The sequence below is a fragment of the Sceloporus occidentalis genome, unplaced genomic scaffold (genome assembly GCF_023333645.1).
Source record: "Sceloporus occidentalis isolate IW3139 unplaced genomic scaffold, rSceOcc1.0.p SCAF_2, whole genome shotgun sequence".
Lineage (NCBI taxonomy): Eukaryota > Metazoa > Chordata > Lepidosauria > Squamata > Phrynosomatidae > Sceloporus > Sceloporus occidentalis.
Window position 1 is genome coordinate 178,016,445 of NW_028316982.1, and position 22,252 is coordinate 178,038,696.

The window sequence follows — 22,252 nt, forward strand, 5'->3', positions numbered from 1 at the left end:
TGCCCCGCTGAAATTCAAAAAGTAGTGCTTTAAAATAGAGCCTCCTTGTTGTCAGTCAAATGATTTCTAAATCCCTCCCCTGAACTTGACCCAATCATGACCAGGGCCAAGTTCACATTTGCCAGCAGCAGGGAAGAAACGGGTTTTCCAACAAGAAACAGGGGAAAAATCCACTTTCGGAAAATCCGCTCTAAGGGGGATTTGCCCTTGATCAGGTGTGCAAACCCCTGATCTGGTGTGTTAAAACCGGTGCCAGTGGGAACTTCCCACTTTTAATCTGGGTTACAATTCGGTGGAAAAGGTAGTCTGAATGGCCCCTGGGAAAACCAAAGAGGCCTGGAATGCAGAATCTGATATAGGTATAGTTTGACCAAAAGATTTGGCCATAAGCACAATTAGTTCAGAGCAAAGCTTGATGTGTCTGATGGCTACAAGTGGTCAACAGAGATAGAGAAGGGGGTGAAAATAGTGGTCAACAGAGATAGAGAAGGGGGTGAAAATGTAAATCCACACTGCTCCTTTGATGGATACTGGTGCTGTTCTTGAGATGCAGCATTTGGTTTTGAGGATAACTTTGGTTTTGCGGTTGTGCTGGTTTTCAGCTTTGGATCAACAAAAGATATTCTAAACTATAAACTAATCCATATCAAAGAGGTAATAATTATAGGCACTGTGGTGGAGATGCGGTCCAAAACTGTGAGCTGCGGAAGTGCTGGCAAAAACTGAACTGTGTGCAGAAGAGCAACTTGTGGGAGGCTCTCACAGGGTGAAAAGGGAAGATGCTTGGGTAACAAGATGACATACACCAATGTTGTTTTTGGTGCCAGGTAATACAAGGGAGGGATTGGAACCAATAGTGGAGAGTGAGGCCCAAAACAGACAGGGCAGATAAAGCTGCTTCCAAACACTTTGGGGGCATGGCATTTAGACAATGCATATCCCCAAAGCAGCCAGAAGCCACAAAGAGGATGCGTCAATGCGGCAAAAGCTGGCCTTTTCAGGAGTGGATTAAATCCACTCCTGCAGGTGGCCCATTTGGGACCACAGTCCCGGGCTGATTGTGGCTAGAGTTACCTCTGGCTGCTTGCTCCTTTTGGCCCATCTGCTTCACCTGAGAAAGTATGTTAGTAGGTATTGATCTCACCACCTCAGCCATTGGTCTTCAATTAAATCTATAAGCCAGGACTACTATGACCACTATCAGCTTTACACTTGTCATTTTTATGGCTATACTCTCCAGCATCTCTCTACCACATCAGAATATTATGTCAGCTATTGCCTACTAATATCTAAAATGCTTCCACTGTTGCTTTGTACAGCCACAAGATTCATATGTATGAATCACAGAGAGTGCAAAGAAGCAGTTAACATTTCACAACTCTCAGGTGGAGCATGTTGTGTAAAGGTTTTGGGAGGTGTAGTAAAAAAGGGTAACTTTTCCACACACGGAACTGGATGCATACACCATAATTTAACAAGTTAATAATCCAGCAATCTTTTTGTTAGTTTACTAGTTTGTTTGTTTGGTTTTTTCCTTTCTATGGTCTTAAAAGATAAGTTTGAAATATGCTGGTGAGCCCTTAAGTCAAAACAGGGTATTTGTCAGATAGGAGATATTGTTGTATTGAGTCCCTTGTTTATTCCCATAGCAGCAATGGAATTATACAAAATAAAGCAAATACATGCAAATGCCTACAATTAGAAAATTGATTCAGATTATAGGGTTCTTTCCCCCCCCCAGATGCAGAATTTGGCCATGAGTTTATTTTGGGCATTATTCTATTTTCCAAAAGCAACATTGTAATGACATTGCTAAACATGTTGTGAACATATTCAAAACACACAATTCACAGGAAAACTTCAGAAATGTCAGCAAACTGAATCTGAACAATGGAGACATGCATTCATCAGACAGGGTTAATCAAGCAAGCAAGAAAGAAAGTTGGGAGACGGAAGGGGAGAAGGAGAATTACTGCTGCACTTCCTGGAGTTCGAGGAACAAAGAGTTCCCTAACAACAAATTTTTGATATACCATTGGCAGCAAAGGAAAGATAAAAATGTAAAGGCACTAGATAAAAAATGACAGAAGTTATGTAATGGCAAAAGAACATGGTTAGTTTGTGCATGAGAAAATGCAATAATGACAGGCATGCTTGATTGGATAGCTAGTAGCTGTCTGCATAATGCTACTAGATGAATTACTTTTAAAGGAGTTCAAAGTCCAGCATTAAAACAGAAATTAACAGGGCCTGCCTGCAGCCTCCCAATCTATGTGGTGAGCCTCACTAAGGTAGATAAAATTTTTGCAAAAGAATTATGTATATCCTCTCCTGAAAAAAATGAAGACTAAAAATAGCAGAAATGTGAAATGCCAGACAGAGCTAAAACAACAGATTCCATTGGGTGTGCATTTAGACACATGAAGGAACTTTACTTGGATAACAAGAGTTTCACTACCTTCCCTTCTGTAGCCGCTGGTAGTGATGGGGTAAATTTTATGGAAGTGTCTGGGTTTGTTTCCGAAGAAGAAAGGTGCTACACATTTCTACATTTGAATTAATGAATTAGCAAGTAAATTACTGTTATAAAATCAAAACACATGATTAAAACAGTCAACTAAAATCTATCATTCCCTCTGCTTAGGACGGTTGAATTAAAATAATCATTAAAAGATAGTTCTCAGTCAAATGGTGGTAAACCGAACAGTTCTGGCTTGAAATCATTCATAGACTGGAGCACTAGAGTGGCTTCTTTTGTAAGTTCCTTGTCCAAGTTTTCATCTGGAATCATGACCACTTGCATCCCAGCTGTCAGTGAAGCCTTCACCCCATTGGGAGCATCTTCAAATACAAGACACTGAGAATCAGAAAGAAAAGCAAAATCGTGAACAGAAGATGGATGCTATTATAACTGTGTATTACAAATTATTTGCTTTTAAGAATTAGTTGACTGACAGAGTTTGTATAATTTTGTGGAAAGCAATTACTTAAATACATTTAAGAATGCAATTTTTAAACCATAAACTGAACTTCTTGTGGAAAGTATACCTGCCAGAAATTATGTGTCAGGATCCTCTCCCCGCCCCCCCCCCCCAGCGGCTTCCTTTGGCATCAAAAACATGCTCAGAAGTGTTTTCTATACCTCTGGCACTGGGTTTTTTAGGTAGGGGCAAGATAAGGGAGGAGAATTATTCCACACCCATTTGCCCAGAATGAAACTCCTTCCTCAGAGACAGCAGGAGTGTAGGATACACTCCACTACTACAGACTGAGTCTTCCTTAGCTGAAAGGCTTGGGACCAGAGTTGTTTTGGATTTTGGATTATTATTATTTTACTGTATTTTGAAATACGTATAGTCATACATAATAAGATATCTTGGAGATGGGACTCAAACCTAAACATAAAATTCGTCTTTGTTTCATATACACCTTATCCACAAAGCCTGCAGGTAAATTTTATACAATGTTTTAAATAATATTTGCATGAAACAAAGTGTGTGTACATTGAACCATCAGAAAGCAAAGGTGTCACTACCTCAAGCACCTATGGAAAATGTTTTGGTTTTTGGACTATTTCGGATTTTGGAATTCTGGATAAGGGAGATTCAGCTATTAAGTGGATCTTTTGGGTTTGCATGTATAAGTGTAGTAGTTTGTTATAAAACGCATCATAATTCAGTGACAGATAGATACAGGCATACTTTTAAGTGCATCTCCTACTGCCTCATGAACAGATCCTCATTATAATCTACTCATTGTTTGATGGACTGAATTAAATTTCAACTTATTTATCAGACCATATCATATACTGTTCCACAGTGATTTTGTCTGTTGGTACTGGAGGCATGCTGTTCCTCCCCATGCCACTTCCCTGGGAACATCTATCCTGCAATCCCAAACTCAAGACAAAGGTCCAAAAACAGAAAACACTGGCAGACCATCTAAGTATTATAGGTGCAGAAAAGCCTCTAATGAAAGAACCCTGAATATTATTTTGGTATTATTATCAGTATCAAACATATTATTGTTCTGAAGACTTAATATATTTTAAATAAGTTCATTGTTTATGATGTGTTGAACATAAACAAAATAAATCTAAAATGAAAAAAAAAACCTTAAAAGCAGAAAAACGGATGCCAAAGTGCTATACTTCAGAGTGTAACAGATGATTGCTAAAAAGAATGAAAGAATTTGAAGTACTGCTGCTGGGAACACACACACAGAGTAATTCAACATAATGTTTTATTATCACTGTCATTATGAAAACATTTGAGTTAGTAAAATAATATATGGTTATTTCCTAATATAATACTGCTGTGGTATGGTAAGAACTATGCATTATTGTTGTCATTAAAAGCTAAGCAAATTACAGACAAAATATTTTAATACTTTTACTTATATATTGCACAGTTCTCAGTCTGAGGCAAATTCCAGAAACAAGAATTTTATTTAAGTCATTCTTATTCTTTATTAAGCAATAAATACTCATCAGACCTATATTTTGAAAATTAAATGAGCTAATTTTATTTGTAAAATATATTTCTTTGCATTCTCTCTGTTCCCAACATTCAGTTAAGTTATTAATTTAAGTGTTTTATATCCACATTAGAGAATAGAATCTCTTGGCCTACAATTTGTCTTGGATGGTACTCTAGCTTGATAGTAAGTAAAGGTCAGAATAAAACGACACAAGGACTAACTTAACATTTACAAAATGAAGAAAATTCAGACATAACTCTTTCCAAACTTAGTTTTTATAAATTAATAGGCATAGATATCACACACTGCAATCTGAAACCAAATGATTATATATCAATAGACAAATATTCATTTAGATAGGTCACCACTGCAGTACATACACCGCATATGTGTCAATTAATTTGCTAAAAATAATGAGATAAAGAAATCTGTTTGGCCAAAAAGTTTCTTGAAAATTTTAGACACATGAATGCAAAGAAAGAATAGAGGATATATGGCTTCAAGGAAAGCATAGATGAGTGGTAAACTAATCTCAATGTCAACAACCCTATGCTTCTATAGTTTCACTTTTAACCTTCATACATTGAGCATAAGGTCTCAGGGAAGAACCATGCATATTTTCTCAATGTGCAGGCTCTTCTATGCAATCAGATTTCTTCACATTTTCCTATGTTCAGAATTTTTGCTGCAATGAAGATCATGAATCAACCCACAATACACCTGACCTTAGAAGGTTACAAATGAAAAGACAGTCGTGCTTACAGAAGATGTGTGTGTTCTAAGATTTATCATTCCGACTCCCAATTGCCTTGCATATTATTCTGTTAACAGAATACAAGCTATTTGCCTGCCCTTTAAGTTCTGATGATGTGTGCAGAGCTTTCTTGGGGTTAGCACCTCATACATGGAACTCGGTGCCAAAATGAAAGGTCACTTTCTTCTATATCTTTTCTCTGTTTTAAAGGAGCATGCCACTTTGTAATACTTAGTTTTATTGACATTGCATGTTAGCTGCTATTTCAACCTTGTTAGTGCATTTTAGCATATGTATACACACAGAGACAGATATACACACATTAAATTATTAATAAGTAAATAACTCAAATGTTACATGTTAAATGTATGTATATTCTAAAGGATAATATCACCACCTAGTTATATAATATCAATGTATAATAAATATAATTATGTAATAAATATAATGCAGGTTGAGTCTCCCCTGTCTGAAATGATTAGGACAAGAAATGTTTTGGATTTCAGGTTTATTTATTTTTTTAATATTTGCATATACATGAGATATCTTGGAGATGGGGCCCAAGCCAAAACATTATGTTTCGTATACACCTTATACACATAGCCTGAAAGCTATATTTCATAAATAAATTTTAAAAATAATTTTATGCATGAAACAAAGTTTGTGTACCATGAACTATCAGAAAACAAAGGTGCCACACTTTCTCAGCCAGCCATGTGGACAATTTTGAACTTTGTAATATTTTGGAATTCTGGATAATCAGTAATTTGTTTACTTTCATTTAACCTAGAAACTTTTTAAAAACATACCTCATATTAGTGGTAGACAGACTGATATGCTAGTTATAAAACTAGTATCAAATACAACTTCTTGTGCATTCAGTAGATTTGGATGATTACCTGGATCCCTGCACATCCCTTCCTTCCCCCAATTACATGTTTGATGATTCTGTTTCCCTCTTCTTCCTCACAGACTAATGTCCAGAGTCACCAGAGAATCTCAAGGATGCTGAAAATTGATATATAAAGTAGTTTGGCTCTGAATAAGAATTAAGAAACATGACATTTTCCTTCCAGACTTTAAACTTGACTCCTTCTTGAATATGTGTTAAAAATGTTTTCCTTACAGACTGCAAATTGTCCCCATTGTGACTAATTATCTACATAAAAAAATTCTTAGAAATAGGGAAGATGACATTCGGGATACTGATTTGAATCCAGAGGCATGCATTCTCTCCCACAGGGAAAGCACAATCCTGACTGATGTTGATCAGAAACTAACATGATATCTGAAAATAAACAATAATTCTACCTACTGTTAAAGATTCCTTTTGCCCCTGCACAGCCATAGTACAAAAAAAATTAAATTTCCAGAGGAACGCTGAATTATAGGAGAATTCTGCAACAACATAGCTCTTACATCCAATAGCAACACAGTGGCTGCTGTACAAATACAGCAATATGTTCATTACAAGTTCATTAATAGGCAGGACAAGCACTTGACCAAAATCCACACTTGTCTGTTGAGGATATACGGCATATTGAGGATATACAGCAATTACTCTGTAAAAATCTGGCCCTCAAACGTGTCTCATAAAGACATGCCCTAAGCAAAACATTAATTGCAGGTATATCTCAGTTAATGAAGATAACAAATTGCTGAGACTTACTTCTTTAACAGAAAATTGGGCACCAGAGGCAGAAATAACATGAAAGGAATAGGGAAAGGTTCTGCTACACAAACAGAAAAGAGGGGGAAAAGACCAGTTCAACATGTTTCAGCAAACCTTTCCTTCAAACCCAACAATACACACTTGTTAAATGAAACAATTAGGTGAGGCAAATCTGGCATATTTTTGAACCTTCCAGAGACCATTTGAAGGCTTCTAGAAAAATACACCCAACTATTCAAAGAAATAGCCATGTTAGTCTGTGGAATCAGTATGTAAAGAGATCTTGTAGCACCTTTGAGACTAACTGAAAGAAAGAAGTAGGCAGCATGAGTTTTCATAGATGTAAGTCTACTTCCTCAGATGCATTTGAGGAAGTAGACTGTAGTTAGCCCCAAAGGTGCTACAAGATCTCCTTACACCCAGCTATTCCTTCTTACACCAGTCTACACTTTTTTGTGATTTTCATTTTGATGACCAAATTTATAATGCAAGTTTTCATTTAACATATACAGTACGAGGTACCTGGGAAGGCAGATTTATCTGCTCTCCTCTCACACCACATCTGCACTGCAGAAATAATCCAGGTTGACACCTTTGAACAGCAATTCTGAGAGTTGTAGTTGTTGTGGCACCAGAGCTCCCTGACAGAGAAGGCTAAATGTCTCACCAAACTACAAATTCCAGAATTCCATAGCATTGAGCCATGACAGTTAAAGTGGTGTCAACCTGGATAATTTCTGCAGTGCAGATGCAGTCTCTGTTTCCCTGTTCATGCACTCCCAATGGAGACAGCTACTGCAATTGACCCCAAAGTCTGTGTTTCTCAAGTTTTCTTTCACTATCTTCTCAATGCCAACATTACTAAATGAAACAAAACAAAACAAAACAAAACCTTCCAGTAGAAAGAGGATGAGGACAAAAAAAAAATTCTTCACAACTGGCTATGCCGGTTTGGGCTCACAAGAACTGCTGTCCAAAAATATCTGCAGGGCCATATTTTACCAACATATGAGGTAGGGATAACAAAAAAAGTGGCAAAATTCACTTTTAATTTTGCACATCTGAACATCTGAACTAAAGGATCTCATTCAGACTTTCAGGATGATTTGACACTAAGGTCCAAAACACACTGCAGAAATCATCCAGTTTGAGACCGCTTTAATTGCCCTGGCACAGTCCTAGGGAATCCTGGGGATTGTAGTTTACTGAGGTACCAAAGCTCTCTGACAGAGAAGGCTAAATACCTTACAAAATTACAGTTCCCAGAATTCCTTAGCATTGAGCCAGGGCAGTTAAAGTGGTCTCAAATTGGATTATTTCTGCCGTGAGTTTTGGACCTAAGTCACTATCTTTTGGTTTGGCAGACATTGCACATCTAAGTTAAACACATGTATGACTACCATAAATCTGAATTAACAGAATATACCACTACGTGACTGACACCTGCCTGGACATATCTGTTAAAAGAGTCACATATTCCACAAAACAGACTACAGATATTGAACAGAAAATTTAACAGGATTTTATTCTACCATTAGTGATGAGAGAGAGGATCTTTAAACCCCATATCATGTCACAGCATGACAGAACTCTTCTCTCACAAATGATAGCAAAGATATTTACATGTAAATACCTTTTATGATATGTAAATTTACAGCACTTTATAAATAAAGGTTAATAATAATAATAATAATGATATCAAAGTTACTACATTGCCTGAACATGGTTTCACACTTAAATCTAGAAAACTGGGATAAATCTACCAAAAGGGATAACAGGAGAAAACATAGAAAGAAAAGTGAAATCTGGTGGGAAAGAGTAGAGAGGTGGCTTGATAACACTGTTTCAATGTCCATTGTTTTCTTATTTACAGGAATTGTCCCATGGGTGAGAAATCCTGGAACTGTGATTTCTGGTATCTTGATGCTAGTCTAGTGGATGAGGATTCCCTTGCAAACTTCTTTTAAAGCCAACTGTTCCTGAATAGAGCTAGGTTAGGGCACATCTGCCCTGTTAGCTTTCCCAGATATTTTGAGCTTCCTCCCTTACTTAGCAACTCCCAAGCATCTACTGACCATTTTGAGGTTACACCTTGATGATCATACTGCATGAAAAGACACAACTGAGCTCCTCAGGCTCAGACTACATGCAGAGAGAAACGAAAAAAAAGGTTAGACTTCAAGTGCAAACTGATTAACCACCAGAAAACATCCATGCACATCATTACTGTATGGATTTTCTTAGACCAAAACCCAATTGTCAGTCCCAACTAAAATAGATCTACTGAATCAGTGAAAACTTGGATAACGTAAGTACCACTGATGCAACAGATGCAGTCAAGTTGGAACTGCTCAATGAATGTAAGCCTTAACCACATAAGTATGGGATCTTGTGTCCCTGAATATTTCAGTAAACAACAATCTAATCATATTAGTTTAAAAGACAGCTTTTTTGAAATATAATAAACTGAAATGTAGTATCTTCCAATGAGGCAGCACAAATTCTTTTTAACTTGCGTAAGTCGTCTTTGCATGTTCACTAAATTCTCTCATTTAATTTTCATTTCCAGCTGAAGATTAAAGAGTTTCACAACTGATGCTAAGAATGCTTTTAAAAGTCTTGAATGAGTCACTGGCAAATATTAATGTAGTGTAGAAAGTGAAAGAATCATTTAAAAACTGCACACACTTTCTAGTTAATGTAAAGTTTCTATTTGAATTACAAAGCAAAGCTTTCCCATCAATATTTCTGAAAATAATTGAGGCTATTCTTATGACAATGTCTTAATACCCTTTCAGTCACAGACTACTGACCACTATTTCTAAAAATAAGGACCCAACAAATATTGCTATGTTTTGAACAACAGCTGTCAAATTCTGGAACAGCAATCCTGTCTGTGGGTTCTGTGGACATAAATCCCTGCCATTGAATTTCATTCTGAATTCAGAAAGCAGAAAAAGAACAAGTCTGACATACTTGGCCTTTAGATGATTTTGCATCACACAAAACATCATTATCAAGGCTGTTCAGAAACTTTTTCTTTAATCCACACCATACAAATACATGTACTTCAGAAAGTTCCCTTGGAAAACCTAATTGACTTCCATGATGCCATTAAGCTTATTGTATGAAAAAACCGACAATGACTGTGGAATGCAATATGCATAATGGAAAAGCTTAACTAATTCCTCAGAACCGGAGGCAATTAAAACACTTAATTACTGAAGAAGCTGGGAAAATGACCCATAATTATGGTGGTTTTAATGTTGCAACAAATAAATGTACCCATTCTTCCTTCAGTTTTCATTAGTTGACACCTATTGTCAACAACCTAGCAGTATTTTGGGCTGAATAATGACTGAGTCTTGCAGAGGTAAAAAAAAAGGAATCCAAACTGGCCCTGCAGCTGTCACTGACATCTCCTTTAATATATCTATTAGTACAGTAAATCCAAAGATATGAGAATTTCCCAGCATAAATCCAAAGACTTCCAAGTTAGGAACGCAAAGGTAGCTTGTTGTTTTGTCAATCACAAATACCAGATGTGCTCATGAACATGTTGTCTTTAGTTACTGTTTTTCTTCTTGGTACCTGGATGAGTACCTAACATGATCTCTTCTCTCTTGTAAGGATAGTAGTTCTGTCTAATGGCAATTTCAATATCAGCAACAAGCAGGAAGTTGAGATTGCTAAGCACCTATACAAATACTGTTGATATAGAACCACAATCAACTGTAACAGCAAGGAAGCCATACAAAATGCTCAAAAACCAGCTTGCATGAGCAAAACTCAAGGATAGTTTCACTTTCTTGAATGCACTGGCACAGAGATATTAAAATATTAAGAGTATTACGCATATTTATATACCAGTAATTGTGGAAGCGGGACAAAATTTAATAGGCTGTAGAAAGATGCAACCATGACCCTTGCTCTAAATCTTCAAATCTTCATGATGCAGGTTTTTCGGTTCTTTAAAGTGGCCATTTAGTATTGATATGTAAAATCAGTAAGTCTATTTATCCAATGTCAGTTCCCTTGGATCCAAAATCTTTCCTGAGTTGATTCCATGTTTATATGTGCAGTTGTAAGGACTTATGAAGAGCCAGCATAGTGTAGTAGTTTGAGCATGGACTGCAACTTAGGAAATCAAGGTTCGATTCCCTGTTTGGCCATGGAAACACACTGTGTTACTTTGTACACATTCTCAGCTCCAGAAAAGGTTCACCTTAGGGTTTGCTCTAAGTTGGAAGCATCCTGAAGGCACACAACACCAAGGACTTACGTAGAGTGGCATGGTGTGCATTTTTAGGGAAAGACATAAGGAGAATACTACCAAAGACAATTCTCTGAACTGAATATTAGAAGGAACCTTTAGATAGAAAAGCATCATGGTGTGGTAGTGGGGTCTCTTTCCCTGGATGTCTTCAAAAAGAGACTGGACAGGTAGCCCAGTGAGGATGCTCTAAATGGATTTCTTCCACTGAACAGGGGGTTGGACATAAAATCATATCATCATAGAGTTGGAAGAGAACTCAAGGGCCCTCAAGACCAACCCCCAACATGCAGGAATATACAATCAAAGCACCCCTGACAGATGGCCATCCAGGCTCTGTTTAAAAACCTCCAAAGGAGACTCTACCACTCTCCAAAGCACTGTATTCAACTGTCAAACAGCTCTTACGATCAGGACGCTCTTCCTAATGTTTAGGTGGGGTCTCTTTTCCTGTAGTTTGAATCCACTGCTCTGGGTCTTATTCTCTGGAGTTTCAGAAAACAAAATTGCACCATCTTCAGATATTTAAAATTGGGCTGTTGTATCACCTTTTAACCTTCACTTCTCTAGACGTAACATACCCAGCTCCCAAAATCATTCCTGACAGGGCATGGTTTCCAGATCTTTCATCAACTTTGGTCACCCTCCTCTGGATCCACTCAAGTTTGTCAACATCCTTTCTAAATTGTGCTGCCCAGATCTGTACACAGTATTCTGAATGAGGCCGTGGTACTGTTACTTCCCTCGATCTAGACCCTATATTTCTTTTATTGATGCAGAACTGCATTGACTTTTTTAGATGCTGCATCACACTGTTGATTCATGTTCAGCTTGGACTCCTAGATCCCTTTCACATATATTGTCAAATCTGATGTCCCCCATCCTGTATCTGTACATTTCATTTTTTTTCTCCCCAAGTGCAGTACTTTACATTTCTGTGTGTTGAAATTCATTTTGCTAGTTTTGGCCCAGCTTTCTAATCTATTAAGGTCATTTTGAATTTTGATCTTCTCCTCTGTGGTATTAGCTACTCCTCCTAATTTGGTGTCATATGCAAATTTGATAAGCATGCCCCCTATTCTTACATCAAGACGTTGATAAAGATATTGAGTAGCAGTGGGCCCAAGACAGAACCCTGTGGCATCCCACTGGCCATTTCCCTCCAGAATGAAGAAGAGCCATTGGTGAGTACCCTTTGGGTTCAGTCAGTCAACCAAGTACAAATCAACCTAACAGTAGCCTTGTCTAGCCCACATTTTACTAGCTTTTTTGCAAGAATATCATGGGGGAACCTTGCCAAAGGCCTTACTAAAAGCAAGATATGTGTGCACAGCTCTAACCATGACAATCACCTGACTTTGTTCAGGGATAAATACCAATTCTGGTCATTTATAACATGCCCAGGACAATACATCAAAGAGGTTTGGTGGTCTGCCACACAATCAATCCTCTAAATGGAAAGGACAAACATCCTGATAAACCATGAGAAGCTTAGCTTGGTTACATTGTGGTAACAATACAAATTGAACCATATTTCTGCACTGGAAGAGATCTGGTGGGGTATGATTTATTTTTCAGATTTGAATGGTCAGAAGATTTCTTAATCAAGGAGCTAATGCACCTTGGCAGTACTCAAGTGAATACAGTTGGCCCTCTATATCCACAGATTCTTTATCCATAAATTCAATCACCCATGACTTGAAAAGATTTCAAAAAGATAAAAATTCTAAAAGCCAAACCTTGATTTTTGCCATTTTATATAATGGATGCCATTTCATTATGCCACTGTATTTAATAGGACTTGAGAATCCACATATTTGGGTATTCACAGGGTTCCTGGAACCAAACTCCAGCAGATACTAAGAGCCCACTGTATGCTATAGCCTTTCTTCAAAAATGGTCTGCCGACTACTTTAAAAAATGAAGAAGAAAGGAAGGAAAAAGAAGAGAAAGGTGAGGAAGAGATGCTGATGACCTACTTTAGTATTAGATATTGGGATTTTATGCAATACTGTTAATCCCACACCCAGAAATGCACCCAAGACAATGCAGGATTTCTCCCCCTAGAATACACAGGTATAGTGATGAAATCAGAAGATAGTCCAGAATTCACTTAGTAGAAAAATTTTAAAAATCCCCTTGGGTGAAGTCTGAAATACAGAAGAAAAAGTCCAGTGAAGTCCAGCAAGGACTTTCTACAGCCATCTTCAAAAAGTATAAATATTCATCAGGGGCTAGCCTGAAGAAGAAGAGCCCTCCCTCCGGTCCATCTGCCTTGGTCCAGGCCTCAGAGGGAGAGAAGAATGCTGGACCTGATTCCCTCCCTCCCTCACCATTCCCTTCTCCTTTTGTGTCGTGTCTTTTAGATTGTAAGCCTGTGGGCAGGGAACTGTCTGTTATCCCCTCTATTTAAACCGCTCGGATTCCCAGTGATTGGGCGGTATATAAATAAAACCTATTATTATTATTATTATTAAAAGTGAGATTTCTAATGAAGTGAAATTGTTCCGCTTAGTATCTTTTAGAACTAAGTCATTTATGAATGGCTAAGCAAACTCAGAGCATGAACAGGGGACATTTCATTAAGGATTTAATAAGAGTGCAGACACCCTGAATACACCCTTGAAATTTTGACAGTACTTTGGGTGAAGTACTGTTAATGGGTGAAGGCAAAAATACAGAACAAAATGTCCAGTGAAGTCCAGCAAGGACTTTCTACAGCCATCTTCAAAAAGTATTTCAATATGCATCATCTAAGCTATACGATATGGCTATATAAAAAAACAAACTATTGTACCAAACTTAGTTGGCAGCATGGGGGGCTTACTGCTGATTCATGTCTAAAACCTGGACTTAAACATGTGAATCAGTTTGAAATATAATGCCACAATTCATAAAATATTCATGTAAGCACTGGCTTAAACAGCTGAAATAAAATAATATGGTGACTTTCCTCGTTAATGTTCTACAACTTCTGGCAATACATGAAACAAACAAAAAAGTTGGTATTTGTTCTTGTTGCTATTTATTATCTGGTTTTACTCCTGCTCAAACATGAGCAAATTTTATAATAATTTCGCTATAAAGAAGCAATCCCTTTTGCATGTGAACACTGAACGAAGAATTAAATTACCATTAAGTTGGCACCTGACATAATGCTGTCCACAGATAAACACCAAAATTTGCCTTGTAGCTCATGGATTATTATGACTGTCTGCAGATATCTCATCAGGGACATGCCAGGTCTGGAAAATACCACATGTTCACCAACCTTAACTGTACAATGTTACATGAGTTTTTTACTGGTCACTTTGTTCTTTGGAGCAAGAGCTGTAGACATCCATTTCATAATTCTTATTGTTGCTGAAAATCTCATTAAAATTGCAAGTAGTTATTGAGCAGTTAAGATGCTATATTCACAGTCACTTACAGAGTATATTAGGTCTTGACAACTTGAGATCATTTATATCTAAAATATCCAGAGGAATTTCAGTCAAAGGAAACATTCTGTTACGGAGTGTAATCTTCAGAAACTTGTATAAATTTACATATGCTCTGAGAATAGTCTCAAATAAGGGAACTCTAAGTGCCAGCAATAGTGTGTCTTAGGCACAGAAAAATTTTAATGGATATACAAGAGTCAAACTATACAAATAATTGCATCTGGGAATAGCAAATAGTATAATAAAGCTTCTAATAGGGAATAATTGCACTGGATAATAGCAAATATTATGATAGACCTTCTAACAGGGAATTAATAATTTTACAAGTGACAAAGAATCCAATACATACTAGACGCAAGAAACAAAATGCAGTTCCATTAGCCAAGCTTAATTTACAATAGGGAAGATCACTCAGAAACACACTCATTATTAAGGGAGAGGTTAAGAGGCTTTGGAATACAAGCTGTGATTGTGCAGTCTATGCAGAGGATATATCCAAAAAATGTTGACAAATTGCACCTAGACAAATTCAGAGTGCTGGGATTTTGCTAATGAAAAGAGAAAATGAGAAGAACATGGAAAGAGAGTTCAAAGGAAAACAAGGAGAGGGGGAGGTTCAAGTTGTTGCAAATGGAAAGAAGTGTAAAATTGAGTTCTCAGAGAATCACGTTGGCAACAAGATACTTGTGAAGTTGTGAACTCTGAATCTAAAGTACACTCATTCATAGAAAGACACCTGGTGCATCTTGCTAGATTCATCACATATTTTTCAAGAAGATTGTAAATTCTACTTCAGGTTCACATGTTTTTGAGGTTATGGGCCCTTTCCCACTACATAATTATAGCTCTGTGATTCCATGTCACGGCATGGCAACACACTGTGGAATTCTGGCATATGCAATTTAGGGAAGAGTATTTACAAGCCTGAATTTTCCCTGGAGGCAAAGATGACTAAACAGAGGCTGTCATACTTTGGCTACATCATGAGAATGCATGAATCATTAGAAAAGACAATAATGCTAGATGGATGGACTCAATTAAGGAGTGGAAAATAGGGAGTCTTGGAAATGTCTCATCTACAGGGTCCCCATGTGTCAAGATTGACCTAAGGGTGGTTAACAACAAAAAATTACAATTCTGAGCCTCAAAGTTCTAGTACCTCATCAGGCAACAAATCTCAGGATTTCAGAGGTTGAGACCACAACACTTGAAATGCAATACAGCTCTATAAAAGAGACTGCCATGGTTGTTCTGGCTGAAGATCTTCGTCTAAGCATTGACAGAGGAAGTGTGACCCTGTTGGTGCTTCTAGACCTCTCAGCGGCCTTCGATACAATAGATCATGACATCCTATTGGAATGCCTGGGAGAGTTAGGAATTGGTGGCACTGCACTCCAGTGGTTCCGGTCCTTCTTCTCTGGTAGATTCCAGAGGGTTATGCTCAGGGAGAGTCGCTCCTCAAAAACGGAGCTTAAATGTGGCGTCCCTCAAGGCGCCATACTGTCCCCGATGCTATTCAACATTTATATGAAGCCACTGGGAGAAATCATTTGCAGACATGGGGCAGGGTGTTATCTGATGACACCCAAATATATTTCTCCATGTCCCGATCAGCAGCTATGACAACAGATGGCATTTCTCCCCTCAATCAGTGTCTTGAAGTGGTAATGGGCTGGATGAGGAAAAACAAACTCAGGCTGAATCCAGACAAAATGGAGGTACTTACAGTAGGAGCCCCAAACCAGGTATAGGGTTGCAACCTCCAGTCCTAGATGGAGTCACACTCTCCACAAAGGACTGTGTTCTTAGTCTGGGGGTGCTCCTAGATCCGTCGCTTCACATGAGAAATCAGGTGAATGCGATGATCAGCAGTGCCTGTTATCAGCTTCGGCTGATACACCAGCTGCTCCCTTTCCTGGAAGTAAAGGACCTGGAAACTGTTGTACATTCACTGGTAACTTCACAACTTGATTTCTGTAATGCGCTCTACATGGGGCTACCCTTGTGCCTAGTCCGAAAACTTCAACTAGTGCAAAATATGGCAGCCAGACTGGTCACCGGAAAAACTAGGAGTGATCCAATAACACTTGTTCTAAAATCTCTTCACTGGCTGCCTATTAGTTTCCGGGAACAGTACAAAGTGTTGGTTATAACCTTTAAAGCCCTACATGGCTTGGGCCCAACCTATTTGAGGGATCGCCTGCTCCCATATAATCCACCCCGCACCCTCAGGTCCTCTGGGAGGAATCTATTGCAGCCTTTAAAAACCAGACTAACTGCTACCTCCCAGAGGGCCTTCTCTGCAATTGCTCCCAAACTATGGAACGGCCTGCTGGACAAGATCCGTCAAACTGCCAGCTTAGACAGCTTTTAAAAAGCTGTGAAGACGGCTCTCTTCTGGCAGGCCTTTCCTGAATAAAAAGTGCCCAGCCACAGAATGACTGCCCCTCATATCATGTATTAGCCCATCGCTCTGTCCTCATGATATATATATATCTTTAATTCTGTTTTAATAGATATTTTAACTGTAACATGTTTAATCCTGTTTTAAGGAGGGGAATTTGGGACACAATGTTGTAAATGTGGATTTTAATATGTTGTGAGCCGCTTTGATTGTCCAGTTACAGAAAAGCGGGATACAAATAAAAGTTTTATTTTATTATTTATTACAGTCCGTCCTCGCCTTACGCGGGGGATCCGTTCCGGATCCCTCCGCGTAAGGCGAATTCCGCCTATGCTCGAGCCCCATTGGAAACAATGGGGCGGGCACGCGCGGGGCGCAACAGGCACGCACACCCATTCAATTGATTGGGACGCGCCGCCCCTTCCGCCCCGTGCGCGCCCCGCGGCTTGAGCACGTATGCTCAAGGCTGCGTATGGCGCGCCCACGTATGGCACGGGCGCACTGTATTTAGAAAAAAGGCCCAACATTTGGTGCCTGCCTTTGAACAAATTTAAGACAAGAATGGAGCCAAGGATTACAATTGAAGACAAGAGGAAACAAATGCACAAAGGAAGCCAGGCCATGATCTTTTCACAAGACTAACAAGGAAAGAACTGCACAAAGTAGTTAGGCTTCCAATCAAAAGAAACTAAAAATAGATATAATCTTTTCCTAGACACACACAGGTGTAGACAACACAGCATACAGATGGGTAGACTCCAAGGTGCAAGGAAATACCACATAGAACTAAATTAAGAATGCAAACTGAGATATTCTTAGATTATCTTTGAAAAGATTACAAAGAGTACAAAGATCACAAATTATGAAACATAATTTAATGTTGCACAAAGAAAAAAGGCTTGGTAATTAACTCTGCCAAGAAAAGGAACACCAAAAAAGTTTTCACAGGACAGAACCTGGGCTTTGGAGGTGAGCAAGCTACCCTGGTCAAGATCTCTGTTTCTGTCACAATGATTGATGTTAAGATCTACATAACTCTAACCCAGTTTGTGACATCAACATGAGAGTAGGGCTCAGGAAAGAAAGAAGTGATAATTTGACACTGGAGTTCAGGAGTTTTCAGGGTCTTTCCTGTAGCAATTATTTCCTTTTCTAATGTCATCCCTAGATTCCCTACAAATATTAAAAGGCTGGAAATGCTGCACAGATTGACCTTGCATTGATCATAAAGTGGGGTAGGGAAACAAGGCAAATGGGAGAATCTGCTTGCCTGCATTGATCATTGTTTTAAACTACTCAACATACAAGAGAACGGCAGCTATTGAAGCATCCTTGGCAGAATGTCCTAGCCAATTCTGCCAAGGGAATATATTTTGCCTGGATATATTTATATATCTGATTAGTGGCCCTTGGGATCCCTAGAAGGTATCAACAGTCATGGCTATGCATGCGTGTCAGCTATTCCCTACCTTTTAGGACTGTCTGGTAGCAGCTGACTCTGCCAGTTCCAACCCCTTCTATTCATGTAAGCTACTAGAACACTCATATCCATTTCCATGAGACAGATTCTTAGCTAAATTAGCACATACATCAGACCAAATACATCTGAGGAAGTAGACTTAAGTCTATGAAAGCTCATGCTGCTAACTTCTTTCTTTAGTTAGTTTTAAAGGTGCTACAAGATCTCTCTACACACAGCATATACATGTTCAAGACCACATAAACACACATGGCTTGGCAAGGAAATCTACAGACCCTTGTAGGAGATGGAGCCTGTCGACAACCTTCCACAAAACTGGCTGGAAAAGAAGACCCTGAACCAGACTATATAAACTTTAAAGGTTGATTTCAATTATATGCATTCATTCTTAAAAATGAGAATCACTCATGTTTTTCTTTAAATCTTCAGCAGCTCTTCATTATTGATACATACTGTATATACATCACATCTTTTCATTTCTAAGAAACCATGAACTGGCAATCTCGGTCCAACAACATTTATTAAACTTCAACCAGAAAGACACAACACAATATAATTTTGGGGTGAAGAGGTAGGCACACATTTACATGTAACTACATACAAACAGCAATTTGCAGAATACTACTGGTATTAGCTTTATTGGCTGTTTATGATAGTTGATGAAATCTGCCTTTAAAGATGTACAGCAACATGCCAACAAGATGTACTGAAAATAGTTTGTATATTATAGATATAGATGCAGCAAATAAATTTATCATTTTGGTAATGTGCCATAATAAAGCTTTCAGATTATTCAAGTTTTCTTATTTTCTGCTTTTGATGTACTGAATATCTACTATAAAATGGGGAAAATGTGTTTAAGTGACCCACTTAACAGCAGCCCTATTGAAGTACTAATGAATAAATGAATTTTAAATAGCTACAATATTTGCAGTTTGGGAATCCTGCTGGGTTAACTGTATAAAGACTTAGGATTTTAAGAGAACAAAAAACACTGCTCTTTCAGTTCCCCAAGGGGTGTGTGACTGTGTGTGTTCTGAATAGTCTCCATCACTGTTCAAGAACAGTCTTGCAAAATTACACAAGCTTCAATCAGTATAAGAAGAAATACATCACTAGACATTCTAGCAGGGTAATGAAATTTTGAATCTGGACTGCATGCCAAACTGCCTAAAACAAAATTGGGATGATCACACATGAGCAAGATGAGTACAACAAACTTAGAGAGGGAGCGTGAGATGAAGCTTCTCAACAGACTGAGTCATGGGTGCCAGGGAGTTTAATTAAATACTCAAGTTCCAGACCTGAGTGAAAACTTTCATAAGTCTCCCTCCAGTTTTTTGTAGGTTTTTTGGGCTATGTGGCCATGTTCTAGAAGAGTTTCTTTCCGACGTTTTGCCAGCATCTGTGGCTGGCATCTTAAGAGAATACTTGCCTGGAAAAAGTGGGTATATATATACTGTGTGAGCCTGGGAATGCAGGAGTGATTTGCATGTGTATTGTTCTGTGCTGATGGCAGGCCTCAGGCTGGGAGGCTAATGCAAAAGATTATTAATGTCTGCTAATTGGTGATCATTATCTGTTGGAAAAGCCCCTAACTCTGAGTGGTTTCCCATTTGCATTTGCAGAGTCCTTATTTTGCTGGGACTGGTAGCCAAATTTTGTTCACTGTGCCATCAGCACAGAACAATACACATGCAAACACACTTGTTAAAATATAGCTTAAAATGAATTTCCTTACCATCTTTGAGCTAACTGAAAAAAGGAGAAGATTAAGGAGGCATCCCAATGTTAAAGACTAGCTCCGATGCCACAGTGTCTGTGGAATCCTTGAGTTGGCTGAAAGAAAAGACTTCGAAGTAGTTTTCTTTACATACCTTTGGGCAACACATATGACTGTAGCTCTCCCCATACCTGTCAATAGCCATGTGGAGGGAGGTGCTACTTATGGATTCAAAAGGTATGGTGACTAACTCAGGATATTTTCCAGGATATTTAGGCCTTTACAAAACACTCTTGTCACGAACCTAAGATTAGGGCTATCTCTGGGACTGCTGACTTGCATCTCCCTGCACAGAGACAAGCTTATAGATTTATGGCAACTGGCAGTTTAGATCCAATCCATTAGACATGTGCAGCTTCAGGTAACATCTGCCTTAGAATGAATGCTCATAAAGTTTAAACTAATGGTATAGCATTACAGTTCCATTACTCTTGGGCTGCTCTGACATTTGGATGTTTGCATAAAACTGACCATTATGTGCAGACTAATCATTTGGTTTTGACATTAAGTTACTGAGGTTGTAGAATGGGAAAACTCCCTGAAAACAAACTTGTTTAGAGCACAGGTGCAAGGACAAAAGTGAGGACTATTTGAAAAAAAAGAAAAGAAAACACCAGTAATTGATGCAGAAATAGAAACTCTTACATTTGCATGTTTTAAATGCACTTCAGCAAGTTGTTAATTAAAATACTTGGCAATATCAGTTGTTTCAGAAACAGCTAGCTCCATTTTGACACCACAGTTGGCAGCAGGTGTTTTTGTTTATTTGCTTTTGTACAGTACAATTCACAGAAGGCATTCCTCTGAGGTATTTCTTCTACTTTGCTCTGAAGTGAGGGGAGTCAGAAATGGAACAAGGGGAGGAGAGAGAAAACAATAACTTCTTGCATCTATTCAGCATCTATTCAAGTGAAAGAATGTATTCATGTGAGTGGCAGCTGGATAGAGACAATTTGACTTTGAAGTAACAAGAAGGTCATATTTACATGAGGGTACTCTATTTTTTTCCAAATGGCTGGTACATTCTTTCAACAGAGGACAGTATCCTTAGCATACTAAGAATTGTGAGAAATTGAGTGCCTTGAGTTCCCACAAAACTGTTATGTATTTATAATGACACCAGAGGTTTTCAAATTGTGTTTATCATTGGCTTGTCTAAGATGCTCATGAGGCACATATGTGTTCTATTGATCGTGATTTCGAAGCTGCATCTGTAGGGAAGCAAGCTCATGAACAGATCACAAAGAACTACAATGTATCCCAACAGGAATGACATGACCCCAGAAGAAGTGAACAGAGGAAGAGCTTACAACTCTTTGGCCAAGCATATGTTTTGTATGTGGGAAGTCTCTGTTTCAAACTTCAGTGCCTCTACTCATTTCTACATTTCCATTTTGGAAATACTCCACAAACTAGAGTGCTTTTAACCCCTCTCTATTTTGATTTGTCTCCTAGTTTAATAATTGTATTTTTCATTTCTTCATCCTACTCTTAAAAATCTATCTCTATATTTAGAAGTTAGATTGCCATTTTATATGACTCTTGATACTGATTTGATTTTTTAATGATTAATTTTAATATGAATAAAGAAAGAACAAAACCAAATCCTACCCATTTTATAAAAGTTGCATTTGCTATGTTCTTTTAGATAAATGCTACTTAAGTTATCTAGTGGGGGTAGGAATTATTTTTTTTCTCATTGTGGTATATTTGTACTCATTGACTACAATTCTTTCTTTCTTTTTCTCTCAAGAAGTCTCCAAGTTTTTGCATCAGGAACACTTTCAGCCATGAAGAGTAGCCTGTGGATTGGGACTACAACCAAGGTAAAACAATTCTTCTTCTTCTTAAATTTGTACTGAATTTACATGTTTTACCCCTCTATCACCAAAATGTTCCTTATGCAAAAACATGGAGACTACTTTGGGAATCCATTGTTCTTTGCCTACAAAGATGCCTGTGAC

At 38.2% G+C, this 22,252-nt stretch overlaps 1 protein-coding gene across 1 annotated transcript in view; it reads right to left on the reverse strand.

The window, feature by feature from the left end:
- Nucleotides 1-1,523: 1,523 nt before the first annotated feature.
- The window catches only part of LOC149319378 (pseudouridine-5'-phosphatase-like), an 81,051-nt gene continuing 60,322 nt past the window's right edge, over nucleotides 1,524-22,252 (reverse strand). The window contains exon 4 of the mRNA XM_089511571.1: nucleotides 1,524-2,857. Coding sequence (XP_089367697.1) covers nucleotides 2,681-2,857 — 177 coding nt within the window. The 3' untranslated portion in view covers nucleotides 1,524-2,680. The remainder of the gene's footprint in view (nucleotides 2,858-22,252) is intronic.